At 55.9% G+C, this 13,376-nt stretch overlaps 1 protein-coding gene across 7 annotated transcripts in view; it reads left to right on the top strand.

Annotated features, from left to right (window-relative positions):
* Positions 1-13,376, top strand: part of CNTN4 (contactin 4) — a 734,964-nt gene that overhangs the window by 566,992 nt on the left and 154,596 nt on the right. For all 7 annotated transcript variants that reach the window (XM_051831896.2, XM_051831894.2, XM_051831892.2 and 4 more), the window contains one exon: positions 12,277-12,474. In XM_051831896.2, coding sequence (XP_051687856.2) covers positions 12,277-12,474 — 198 coding nt within the window. The remainder of the gene's footprint in view (positions 1-12,276; positions 12,475-13,376) is intronic.

Below are 13,376 nucleotides of genomic sequence, written 5' to 3'. Positions count from 1 at the left end.
TCCGATAGAGATAATGGTTTCTCAGTTTCCCACATCTGCTTGTGTTACTCAGAGGGGAGAAAATGTATTACTTATGCATAACCATAAAAATGGATTTGTGTGTTTAGTCATAATAAACAGAATGACTGGGGAATTTGAATCATAAAATTTTTCCCCACTTGCCAGAGAAGGATAGATTTTTTTTTCCTGAGGGGACTCTTAACTTAAGAATGTGTTTAAATCCCCTCGGCGTATTGGAATAATCAGTAATGTTTACTGTTGCTATAGCAACTGGAGATGCTGGCAGTTGCTTGGGCAGGAGCCTGAGCGAGGGAGATAAGCTGTGTCGTTACTGAACACCTGTCCAACAGTCGGCCAGTTTAAAGCGACAGGCGAAAACCTAGCAATGGCATGTTCCTAGCACACTTGGCCAAGAGTGTCCGTTTGTATGGGTGTGCCACTGCTGTGGAGGGCTAATAACGCTGCCGTCCGCGTCAAGGGCGTGTTCCCCTGGGTAGGAGCTGGTGCAGGTGGAATTCCCACGCCACAAGAGCCTGGCCCACTCCGCCGCATGCAGCACGCGGTTCCCCGAGCTCACCGCACACCCCTGTACAGCATCTTACATCTCCTGGGAAACAGGGCCTGTGCCCGGTGCCTCTCGCTCCAGGGCGCTCTTCCCGCTTGCTGCCACCTGTCGTGCACAGGCAACAGTGAGATGGGTGTCCCACGCGTGACGGCCCCTGTGCTCACTGCCATGGCTGTGTCCTCAGGACCCTGACACGGTGTGCGGGAGACAGCCAGTCCCTTAGGGGCTGCAGAGCCCAGTCACGGCCTCCATGCAGCACCCCGTCTTCTGTGTGCGGCATTGTTTACAAATGGTTTCCTCCTAGGGGGACTCCTTTGGTCATCAGTTTCCAGAGTGAGGAAATTGAGGCCAGAGGGATCCGGAGATGAGGCCGTGATCACAGAGCCGGAGGGAAGCCGTGTCCTTGCCCACAGCTTTGCGGCCTCGCGCAGCGAGAAGGGAGCCGTAGGCGAGAATCTAGGGACGCGGGAGACGGGGTTCAGTCCTGCCTCATCGCTCACCGACTGCAAAGGCAGGAAAAGGGAGAGGGTTTCACGCGTGCTGGGGCCGCCCTCCCGTCTGACCCGGGAGAGGCGGGCGGATTTCTCTGGGTGCTTCTGTGGGCTGCAGACGGGAGCTCGAGGTGCAGCGACCCGCTCGCTTGCCCCGTGCCGCTCCGCACTTCATCGCTGGGTCCCAGCTTCCCCAAGAGCCGTGTCCAAAAGTGAGAGTACATTCGTCTTCACTGCCTCAGTTGCTAACTTCCCGGCACCACGCAAGGGGTCAGAGGTTTCATTCCTGCCTGGCGGTGTGTAATGCGAGGTTCTAATGAAGCACGGATTTCTCTCTGCTCCTCACTTCCCTGTTCTTGAAGACACGCATTATCACCTCCTGGAGATGAGGCAGATGAATTAACCTGAGAGCAAGCAATTTCAGAAAAACACCCGACGAAGCGTCAGTGTGTCTTCATGAACCCTGACCCGCCTGTTAGGATGAGCAGGAGACTTAGGCTGAATCTTGAGAATGAATTGCAGTTGTTTGAATGTATGACTCTTCCGTGACGTCTGTCTGCATCCCCCACTGTGGGTAATAGTGAAGGAAGTGCGAAGTCACGCGTATCGGGGCAGGTGTGTGTCGGCTGTGGTGCTGACTACAGTCGCTCGAGGAGCTGAGTGTTCTTGCGTCCATTTCCCAGAAGAGAAAGCTGAGCCTGAGCAAGTGACCGCCTGTGCTCCAGGAGCAGTGGCAAAGCGAGGTTGCACGTGCCTGTCTGCAGGTATGAGGGCGGAGAGACGGTCGGTTCAGAAAAATAGTCACCCAGTACGCAACGTGGATGCGTTCATTGAAACATCAAGGCACAGTCTTGTTAGATGCTAGGGAACAATGACCCTCAGATGTGGTTTTCTGGAATTTGTTCTGTTTCTTGCCTTGCGGGTGTTAGGAGAGCCAGTGGTAGGAATCCATTGTGTCTAAGAGCCAGTGGCAGTGGGCAGAGGGGAGTCGGGGGGAGCAAGGCCTTTGTGAGGAGGGGGAGGGGCGGCTCTGATGATGCTCTGTGGATTAAAGAGAGAGCCAGGTCCGTGCCAGTCACAACACTGCTCATCGCAGGAGACAGGGACCCGGTACCCTCGGGGATTTTTTTTTTTTTTCAGGGAATGAATTTGTTGTCTTTTATTTATTTTGTCCTCTCATGAGGACAGGAATCTGTTCTCTGAGCTGATTCTCTCGAAGAGCTCATCCCACACCCAGACGGGGGCTGGCGGCTCCGAGTCCTGGCTCCCTGCTCTCAGACCAGCCCTGCAGGAGCATGTGTGCCCGTGGGGCCCTCTGGGCTCACAGCCTCAGAGTCTAAACGTCAAAGAGATAAAGGCCCGTGGCACCCAGCTTGGATTTTGAAAACCACTGATTGGCTCACTGGAGTCCTACGACCCTAGTTGACCAATCGCTGTGTCTTGGGAGATGAGGTGATAGGCTGGGCTAGCTCAGGGCTCACCCCCCACACAGCTTGCTCTGGCCGGTGGAGGAAGGATGACTGGGCACCATGGAACCCAATGCTGAAACCCAACCTGGGGACCATCATCCATCTTTCTCCTGGCCCTGTCCACCAGCCCCTCAAGGCAGAAGCTGAACCTGACCTAGGCAGTCAGCAAATTTGGCTATGAGAGCTTTGCCCTCAGAGTAGATGAACAGAACGCTTGACTGGGGAGGGGGTTGCGTTTCTAGTAGACCCTCCGGCCCGGTGCTCACAGGGAGAGAGGGGGCTGAGCGTCTAGTTAGAATGAAAGCCGATATTTTAAGCAGACTTGATTAAGTGTTAATTTATGCTCAGGACTCAAATGCCATAATGCCATTTGTCTGAATTTTAGATCAGTCTTTAATTGAGGAGCACACAGAATTGTTCAATAATCTGCTGGAAGGTTGTGAGCTGGTGACTTGTGGGCGTTCACTGTTTTAGTTGGAAACTTGCTTGGTTAGTCTTGCTACTGCTTGCAGCATTTTAAAATGTAAATAATTATAACGTAATTGACATTTTCCACCATTTATTCATATTTTCATCATCCCTGAGAATGCATTTCAGTTCCCATATTGAATAATTCTCTTTTTTTTCCTCATTCTCCCCAGAAATTGCTTAGCTTAAAGTACGAAGACAGATTTCGATCGTGCCGTGACAAAAAACACAAATCGTGTTACTTATGATCGTGCAGCCTTTAGGGAATATCTTTAAATCCTGACTATACAGGTGTCACGTGCAGCCTGGAAGTTCAGGGTTTAACTGGTCACGCACTCCCTGGAACCTGGAGCGTCAGATGCAGGTTGGGGGCCGTGGCAACCGCCCCGACCCCCTCTTCCATCTCCTCTGCAAGAGGCCCCGTGCCTGGGTCCCTGTGGTCACCTGGGCCACCACGTCCCGGCTCAGTGAAGCCGAGATGGCAGGTGCCCTGGTTTCTGGCCCAGGAGCAGAAATCTGCGCCATGGTCGCGCGAGATCTGTTTCTTCCCGAGTCTCGTCCACCGGTTCTCGCCGTGGCCTTGGTCGCCCAGCTGACTCTCCCCGTCTCTCGCATGGGATGAGTCATCGTCCCACTCGTTGCTAAAAATTGTCACAGGCAGCTCAGAAGCGCTGTGAAAGCTTCACAGATTAAGCTGTGGCCCTGCTGATCACCTACGGGACACAGCCTGAAAGGGAGGTGGGAACCTGGGTCACTGGATGCAGCTCTGCTTCCTCCCACGAGACCCCCTGGGTGCAGGGTCCCACGAGACCCGCTGGGTGCAGGGTCCCACGAGACCTCCTGGGTGCAGGGTCCCACGAGACCTCCTGGGTGCAGGGTCCCATGAGACCCGCTGGGTGCAGGGTCCCACGAAACCTCCTGGGTACAGGGTCCGACGAGACCCCCTGGGTGCAGGGTCCCCTGGTGCAGGGTCCCACGAGACCCCCTGGGTGCAGGGTTCCCTGGTGCAGGGTCCCATGAGACCTCCTGGGTGCAGGGTCCCACGAGACCCCCTGGGTGCAGGGTCCCACGAGACCCCCTGGGTGCAGGGTCCCACGAGACCCCCTGGGTGCAGGGTCCCTGCAGCCGCACAAGTCCCACGCCCGGCTCTGCCTCAGCCCCACTCCCCCTCGCGTCATCAGTCGTCTTTTCTCTCTGTGAGTCCTCAGCTCAGTGAAACTGCTTCCGAAATTCACAAGAAAGGGAAAGAGATTTAACGTGAAGGCCTTGAGATTCTGATGCTGTGAATACTTCACCTTCATCCGGTTCCTTATGCTTCTAATTGACCATGAGCGCTCTGATCTGTCCCCTGGTATTCACTGGGGACTGCTATCTCCTTCATGCTCTTGGCCTGGGTTCCGGGAGTGATGTGATCTCTGCAGGAAACGCGCGAGGCTTGCAGTTGCCTCTCAGTTCAGCTGATGCTGAGTGAGTGAGTGCTAGGATCGGGGGGGGGGGGGGGGGTCAGCAGGTGCTCTCCAGCGTGTCCGTTCCTCTCACTTAAAAAATAGGTATTTATTTGAAAGAGTGGCAAAGAGGGGGAGGAAAGACATGGGGGGGACAGAGAGGGAGAAAGGTCTTCCACCTGTTGGTTCACTCCCCAGACGGCCAGGACTGGGCCAGAGTGACCCTGGGAGCCTGGTGTTTCACAGAGGTGACGAGAGCCCCAGTACTTGGTTCCACCTGCTCTGTCAAGCGGAGTGCGTAGGACTCGAACCCGCAGTCTGAGATGAAGCGCCAGCGTCGGAAGCTGGGCTTACCCGGCGGGCCCACTGCGTCCACCCCCACGTGTATTCTGGTCCACAGGTCCTCGGGACTGGCAGACAGAGAAACCATGGGAAAGCGAGCACTCCTAACACGGGAAAACAGGACTGTGATAAACGACAGATGTGCTGCTTGCTGCGAGGCAGAAATCAAACACTTATTTTGTTGTGGGAGAGAAACCCCGTGTGTTTTGCGGGCTGGACGAGGGTCTTTGCCAAGAGGTAGCGTCTGCTAAGCAGAGGTGGGGGCACCCCGGGCAGGCAGCTCCCAGCCCAGGCAGGGAGATGGCGAGCTCAGGGCTTCTCAGGATCCATGCCTCGTTCTCCACCTGACATCACCGGGTCCTGTTGGGCCCATCAGCCTCTCGGAAATACAATTTTAGGGGAGGGTAGTGTGGTGCAGTGAGTTACGCTGCCCCTTGGAATGCCCACACCCCACATCAGAGTGCCTGGGTTCAAGTCCCACCTCCTCAGCACTTCCAGTCTAGCTTCCCGTCAGTGTGCCTGGGAGGCGGTAGAGAATGGCCCGAGTCCTTGGGAACCATGTGGGAGACCCGGATGGAGTTCGTTGCTCCTTGCTTTGGCCTGGCCTTTGAAATAAAAAAGCCTTTTAAAACAATGACTTGCACACACAACAATCAAAAGTTTTTTGCTGAAACTCCAGCTAATATGGGCAGAGCGCTTCCCGCTGTGCCTTGTCCTAAAAGTGACCTTCGAGGGACTCCCTGTGCGTCTTGCAAATAAATTCATCAACGATGCTCCCACCAGCTCCCTGGAGTGTTGTACACCCTTGCTTCGAGGGAGCACCCCAGGATATGAATTTCGGGGAAAAGAGTGGAAAGCTGAGACCACAGCACCAGCACAGCTGTGCAGGAGTTCAAACGCCCTTGTCACTCAGTGCCCACGGGGGACTGGTTCCAGCACCCCCATGGATGCCGGCGTCGTAGGATGCTCCAGGCCTTTCTGTCAAATACAGCAGTGTCTGCGTGGACTGTGCATGCCCTCCGCGTACGGCAGCTCAGCCCTGGTTATCTACCAGGCCTGACGTGGTGTCAGGACCGGGGCAGTAGCTGCACTGTTCAGGGAATGCTGGCAAGGAAGGCCCGAGCGTGTTCAGCAGGGACCCGGCGTTTGCCGTGCTGTCTTCCGTCTGCACCAGGTTGGATCCACGCATGGGGGACTGTGGCGGCACAGGGCCCATTGCACCAGCTTCCTTTGATTGACCTCGCCTCTGGAGCAGGGGGCTTCCCAGGAGGCTCACATGGGAGGAGGCCTGGCTGATGCTGACGGTGTAGGCACAGCAATCCTGCGGGATGTTCCCAATGACAGGAAGTGGGAGACACCCAGGCCACAGGGTGTGCCGCCCCTCCCCCAGACCCTGGGACCTCCTGGGAGCTCCGTTCTCCTGGACCCTGTCTGGGCATTGAATTCTGACAGGCGTCCCCTTACCTCGGGTGCATTCCCCACACGCTCTGGAATATTCTGCCCTCAGCTGTGGAGGCGGCATCCGTGTTCCAGAATTCACCGCTTCCCGCACGGTGTCGGGCTGTGCGCTGGAGCCCTTCCTCAGGTGTGGTGATGGCTTGGATTTCTTGGAACACCCGATGTTTAGCAAATAAATCAAAGAAAGCCCCCTTTACCCCTCCGTTCTGTGTGGCCCACTGCAGGTGCGGCTCTCTGTCGTGGCCTTGCTGGTTAGGCCACGCCGAGCGGGGACCACTCGTGTTCGGGACCAGGCAGGTGCACTCTGCATGGCGGCGGCGGCCAGCCCAGCTTCTTGCTGTCGGACACACTGAGCCACTTACGGCAGCTCTGGCTGCTCCCTCGGCCAGCAGCAGTCTGCAGCAGCCGTGGGCTGCATCTGGACCCATCCTGCTGCACTCCGGCCACCTGTTTCCTGATGTGGTCAGGCACCGTGCTGTCCAGCACTCGAGGTTTTCTGCTGCAGCCCTTACCTTTTTGGGGACTGTTTGGGTTACTTAGTCACGATTTATAACAGCTAAATGTCCTAACCTTGACTTGTCAACTCGATTGTATGAAGTTTTTTTATTCAAAAGAGAATTGCAGCAGAATCTTAAAATTTTCCAGAAATACGTTTGGTGGCCAGAGCAGCTCTCAGTTCAGGCTGGGCAGAGGTTGTTTCTGTTACACTGAGAAGCAGAAATCCCTTCCCAGCCGATAAACATGGAAGCCAAGACGCGAGCCGGTCCAGAGCGTGTCGGCCAGGTCCCCACCTCTCGCTTGGCCCAGCAAGTGGCCGAGAGGTCCCGGCCCCTGCGAGCCTCCCTGTGCTCCAGCGTCAGCCGCACACGGTGCACAGCTCAGCGCTGTTCCCAGCCGGGGCTCGGCAAACAGCGAGGCCGTGCCTGCCTTCGCCTCCCCCGGTTTACCGCAGGGTTGCTTAAAACACACCCTTCACCTCCACTCGCTGGATTTGTGTCTCCACTTCAAATCAGCCTCACAAGCCCTGTGCAAAAAGTAGGATGCGTGCTGATAAGCATTAGCGAAAGGTGCGGAGACTCTGGCGTGCTGTTGAAGGGGTCTGCAAGCCAGAGGGGGCTGCGGTGCTGACACGGGCATCCAGGCCTCCTGTCCACCCGGTGCCAGCAGTCACGGCTTAGCTGGTAAGCAGCCCTGGTGGGCGCAGCCCTGGTGGGTCATGCGGGGCTCATCCTCGGCCTCCCAGCACTGCACTGCCTGTGTGATTCTAAGCACGTCTCCGGCTCCCTGGGCCTCCCTGCCCCTTGTCAGATGAGGGTGTCAGGCTTGGTGACGTACAGGTAGAACTCAGGGAATTGGAAAGCTGGAAGGGACTCGGAGGTCATCTCAACGTAGACCCTACAGCTACAGACAGGGAACCTGGTCCCCTCTGACTCCAGAAACAGCAGGTCGATGCCCCCCCTGCCCCGCCCCCGGCATCAGCCCTCCTGAATGCCACAGCAGCCAGAAGCCCCACGCGAGCTTTGAGGGTTAGGCAGGTGCTGGACACGGCAGGTAGGTCCCTGCGTGGTAGGTGCACATCCCACAGGGGCTCGGCTGGGTCTGAGTCCCGGCTCTGCCTCCTGTTACTGCGGACCCTGGGAGGCTGAAGATGATGGCTTGGTACTTGGTCCCTGCCACCTGCATGGGGGACCCAGATGCAGTCCCAGCCTCCAGCATTCAGCCGGGACAGTGCCCACTGTTGCTGGCATTTGGGGAGCAAACCAGGGATAGAAGATATGTCTCTTTTTGTCTCCCCACCTCATTCTCTCTCCTCTTCAAATAAAAATGAAATTAATTTTTAAAAGATTTTTTTTTTTTACTTGAAACGCAGAGTTACAGAGAGGCAGAGAGAGAGAGAGAGAGAGAGAGAGGGGTCTTCCATCTGCTGGTTCACTCCCCAGATGGCTGCAATACCTGGAGCTGGGCCGGCCCAAAGCCAGGAGCTTCTTCCGGGTCTCCCATGTGGGTGCAGGGGCCCAAGGACTTGGGCCATCTTCTACTGCTTTCCCAGGCCACAGCAGAGAGCTGGATCAGAAGTAGAGCAGCTGGGACTCAAGCCACCACCCATATGGCATGCCGGCAGTGCAGGCGGCAGCTTTACCGCCTACGCCACAGTGCCGGCCTTGATTGGTTCTTAAAAACCGTAGCCAGCCATCCTCTGCTGTGTGCCCAGAGACATGAAAAAGGAGGCCAGCGAAGAGAGTGAGGTGTGAGTGATTTCCACCAGGTTTGGTTGCCATGCTGAGACAGCCACAGCCAAATGCCCCATCTTGATGAGACCCAGGGACTCTCCAGGGGCCATCGGCAGCGTCCCCACGCCCTCAGTCATCTGCGTTCCCAGCGCCTCTCAGCTCAGTTGTTACAAAATGCCGATGGGAGAGGAACTGTCTGTCACTTCCAGAGCAATTAGTGTGTGAAAACTTATCAAAAGAAAGCTGTCGGGTTTGAGTAAGTAGAAATATTGCACGCCGGTCCCTGAGGAAATCAAACGAAGCACGATACATTTTTTTGCTTGTTGCAGCCCATGGGAACTTACTTTATTTACTTGGCTTTATTTTTTGGACTGTTGATCACATTTCACATAACCTGTGGGATTAATGTTTTGCCCTGATAAAAATAGATCTGGATTCTTGTCTGTTGAGTGATGTAGCAATCACAGCTCTTCACTCGCAGACGGCAAGAGCTCTGCTCGTGGAGGGAGTGTCAGGGCCGAGTGCTGCTAGCAGGGCGAGGTAGAGTTACAGACAGAGAGCGGGGGAGGCAGAGAGAGAGGTCATCCATCCACTGGTTCACTCTCCAGATGGCCACAACGGCTGGAGCTGGGCTGACCCTAAGCCAGGAGTCAGGAGCTGCTTCTGGGTCTCCCTCTTGGCTGCAGGGGTCCAAGCGCTTGGGCCATCCTAATGCTGCTTTCCCAGGCGCATCAGCAGGGAGCTGGGTTAGAAGTGGAGCAGCCGGGACTCTAACTGGCACCCACATAGGCTGCCGGCACCGCAGGCAGGGGCTTGTCCCCACCATGCCGCATCACCAGCCCGTTGGGCACGTTTTAATTTCCCTCCCCTGCCCTGCTCTGATGTCTTCGTGGTCATTTCCTTGCAGCCCCCTGCACCTGGCTGATTGTCCTGATACACACGCACAGCAGAAGGCAGCTCCAAGCTGTGAAAGCTGAGGATGGTGGTTGTGTGGTCTGGAACTGGCAGTCCTTGGGCCTGGCACCAGGGCTGTGTGTGCCCACCGCACGCCAGGGCTCAGTGGCATGGACGGCCAGGTGCTACTGCGGTCTCAGTGCAGGGTGGGGGCCCCCCTCCCCGCCATGGCCAGCCCTGTCCTCCCTGGGAATATGGTTACGGTGTTGTAGTCATAATGTAATCATTCCAGAAACTCACCTCCACTCTCAGTCCACGTGTTCTTGTTTCCTGTTGTTCCTGATAATGTCACTTCATGATTTTCCCAAAGCTAAGTAAGACAGTTACAAACCTTTGGATTGCGGTTACTGTTTTTCTTGCTGTTGAATTGAAGTAACTGCCTGAGTGCGGTCCTGGTTGACGTAGGCCGCTGTGGGGAGGGGGCAAGTCCAGGGCCGGGTCAGCCCGGGGGCTTCAAGCTCCCTCAGAACCTTCAGGGGTGTTGGTGTGTTAAAATCTCTTGCCAGTCCTGCAAGAAAAAGTTTATTTTTCAAAAGATTATTTATTTATTTGAAAGTCAGAGTTACAGAGAAAGAGCAAGACAGAGAAAGGAATCTTCCGTCTGCTGGTTTACGCCCCAGGTGGCTCCAACGGCCAGGGCTGGACCAAGCCAAAGCTGGGAGCCTGGGCCTCCATGTGGGTCTCCCACGTGGGTGCAGGTGTCCAAGCCCCTGGACCCTCTTGCGCTGCTTCCCCAGGCCATGAAGCAGGGAGCTGGATGGGAAGTGGAGCAGCTGGGACTCAAACCAGAGCCCATATGGGATGCTGGCCCCGAGAACAAGCGTAAAACCCTCTTTCACTGTGTCTGCACGGCGCCTCTCAAAGCCGTGTGGTCATTGTCACCCTGTGCACTCTGGCGGGTGGGACAGAGGACAAGGATGCGGCACCCAGCACGCAGTTCAGGAAGTGCTGGCGCACAAGCACCAGGCTCTCCAGTCACAGAAGAGTGAAACCCAGAGAACTGGCTTATTTTTAAAATAGGCCGAACAGCGCCTTCTTTTAGTTTCTTCTCAGTGTCACTGCGGCCGTCAGCCTGGGTGCGGCTCTTCAGGCTGGGGCCCCTCTGCCTCCCGCGCCTCTCCTCCCCGCCGCGGCTGCTGGGCAGCGTCCGTCACCCCCTCTCAGGGGAGGCCCCATGTGGAGTGGACTTGGCCGCGGCCTCTTCCCAGGGCCACGCGGAGGAGGGGGCGGTGGCGGGTGGCCTGCTGGGAAGCCATGATCTGTGACACCGAGCGCGTTCTTGGCCTCAGCATGGGTTGCTTGCACACATAGATGGCGTGACGAGCCGTTCTCCCGTGAGCGTGGCTACGTCTCTCTGTGATAACGCACGTGACAGTTGTAACCCATCTGCATGCCCGCCCCCGTGTCTGCAGTGGACTGGGAACACAGAACACGCTTCCTGCCACACGCCAGGGCTGAAGTCGCTCACCACCGGCACTCACTGGAGGATTAGGCAACAAGACCTTGCTCTGTGATTGGTGCTCTCTTTACAGAGCTGTGTGGCCTCACTACCCCTTCCCACGGACACTGAGTGCGTCTGGACTGGAGACTGGGCTGGCAGTCCAGAGTGACAGGTGTCACGGCACACTGGAGCTCGGCGGTGTGCCTTCCTGGTTCTCAGTGGAGAGTCACACACTCTCCCTGGTGTGTGCAGTGCTGTGGGATGGAAACCAGGGCCCGCATCTATTCACCAGGGCTTGCCTGTTGCTCAAGAAGAATCCAGACGTTCTCAGGTGCGACTGCCTAGCACAGCCAGCCCCCGGCATTGTGGGAGAATAAAGGTCGGAGACAATGCTGTGGGGCTGGCGCCGCAGCGTGGTGGGATGGGCCTCCGCCTGCGGCCCCAGCATCCTGTGTGGGCACCGGTGTGTGTCCTGGCTGCTCCTCTTTGGGTCCACCTCTGGGCTGTGGCCTGGGAAAGCAGAAGATGTCCCAGATGCTTGGGCCTCTGTACCTACGAGGGAGACCTGGAAGAAGCTCCTGGCTCCTGGCTCCAGATTGGCCCAGCTCCAGCCTTTGCGACCATTTGGGGAGTGAACCAGTGGATGGAAGACCTCTCTCTCTATCTGCCTCTCTCTGTAACTCTGCATCGCAAATAAATAAATAAACCCTTAAAAAAAGGAAAATATTGCTCCTGGACTTCTCTTTTACATGCACTCCCTTGTGGATATGACAGCTTTTTCAGTCTTATTTTTTGGTGGATTTAGGTCAGGCAGCTACTTGATGTGTCTTTAATGAGTATTTGCTGTAATGTTAAATGCCCTCCCCACCCCAACGACAGAGAAGAGTTCAGCTTCAGAGTTAAAAAGAGAATGAGAATTTGAGTTGAGAATAAGAGCCCGGGAGAGAAGACCAGATGGAGACTCGAATTATCCTGTCTCAAATAGGGCTGGGAGTTTGGATGAAACCTGTTTCCCTGTGCCAGAGTGTCTCAGTGAATGGAAAACCATCGAAGGTGTTGGCAGCCTTGTGTGGCGTTACAGTCATCGTGATACTGATCGTCTGCACGATGAGAGCAATGAGCCAGTTTCCAGGCTGGCTTCTCACTGCCGTGTGACGGCTGTACCCCTGGGCCTGGCACTGGAACAGCTCTTGATGTTCAGAAGTTGGACCCCGCGCAGTCAGTGCTTAGTGGGTCTTCTGGTTCCCTTGGCACTGCACCCCTGAGTCTGAGGAGATGGCCGGGAGCCTTGGGGAGCTGTGACTGCTCCGTTTGTGTTTGGCAGGACAGAAGGGTTACTGGGCGACAGCGTGAATGTCTAACGTGGCTATTTCTGTCCTGAAGACAGCAGTGACGGTTCCTTTTGCTTGCAGAGCTGAGCTACGCCTGGATCTTCAACGAGCGCCCCTCCTACCAGGACAGCCGCCGCTTCGTCTCGCAGGAGACGGGCAACCTGTACATTGCCAAAGTGGAGCCGTCGGACGTCGGCAATTACACCTGCGTGGTCACCAACACGGTGACGAACCAGAGAGTCCTGGGGCCCCCCACACCGCTGGTACTGAGAGACGACGGTGAGTCTTCTCGGTGGTTTCCTGAATTCTGCTGTTGATCGCAGTCGTGCACTGAGTGTGGAAAGATGTATTACCCGCACTCAAAGCTTGATTTTTTTAAGTTAAATTTAAGAAAAGTTAGATGTTTCCCACATTTCTCTCCACATATACTGTACTTGTGTAAGGAACAAACCGATGAATCTGTTTTGGAAAACTGATGAGCAGCCTAATTGCTGATCTCACCAGGAATGGGAGGTGGGTCCAGGCGATCGTAAGTAACACAGGGTTCTATTTCTTACTTCTCTCCCACCTAAACTGTGCCACAGGCTGAGCACTGTGTGTGAGGTTGACCAGTTAGCTCATGAATCAGGCTTCTTCCATTTAAACTGTACCATAGGCTGAGTGCCATGTGTGTGAGGGTGACCAGTTAGCTCATGAATCAGGCTTCTCCCACCTAAACTGTACCACAGGCTGAGTGCCACGTGTGTGAGGGTGACCAGTTAGCTCATGAGTCAGTTCAGGTAATTCAGCATTCGGTGTCCAGGAAGCAGTTTTATCCGAGAGCCTCTGGATTTCCTTCCCGGGAGGAGCACTTCCCACTGCAGTGCAGTGCAGGAATCACCAGGACACCTGAGCCGGGAGCTTCCTCCCTGCATGTTAACAGACGCTTTCCGGAGAATACGTGCCTTTCCCTCCGATCACCTGAGTGAGCTGACCCGGCTGTGTCCTGTTGCCACCTCCAGGGGGCGCCCGGCTCTCCCCACCTGGGTCTTTATGTTCCCTTCCTCCTGGGCAGCCCAGCTCCACACTCTGGTCCTTCCAGTTTCACACCCACCCCCCGCACCAGGGGCTTCTCCTTCGGCACTAAGAACCTCCATGACTGTCCCACATGATCGGGGTTCCCGGTGCTTCTCACCCACCTT

This window comes from Oryctolagus cuniculus, chromosome 10 (genome assembly GCF_964237555.1).
Source record: "Oryctolagus cuniculus chromosome 10, mOryCun1.1, whole genome shotgun sequence".
Lineage (NCBI taxonomy): Eukaryota > Metazoa > Chordata > Mammalia > Lagomorpha > Leporidae > Oryctolagus > Oryctolagus cuniculus.
Note: the sequence above shows the minus strand (reverse complement) of the source record. Positions and strands in the feature narration are given on the sequence as shown.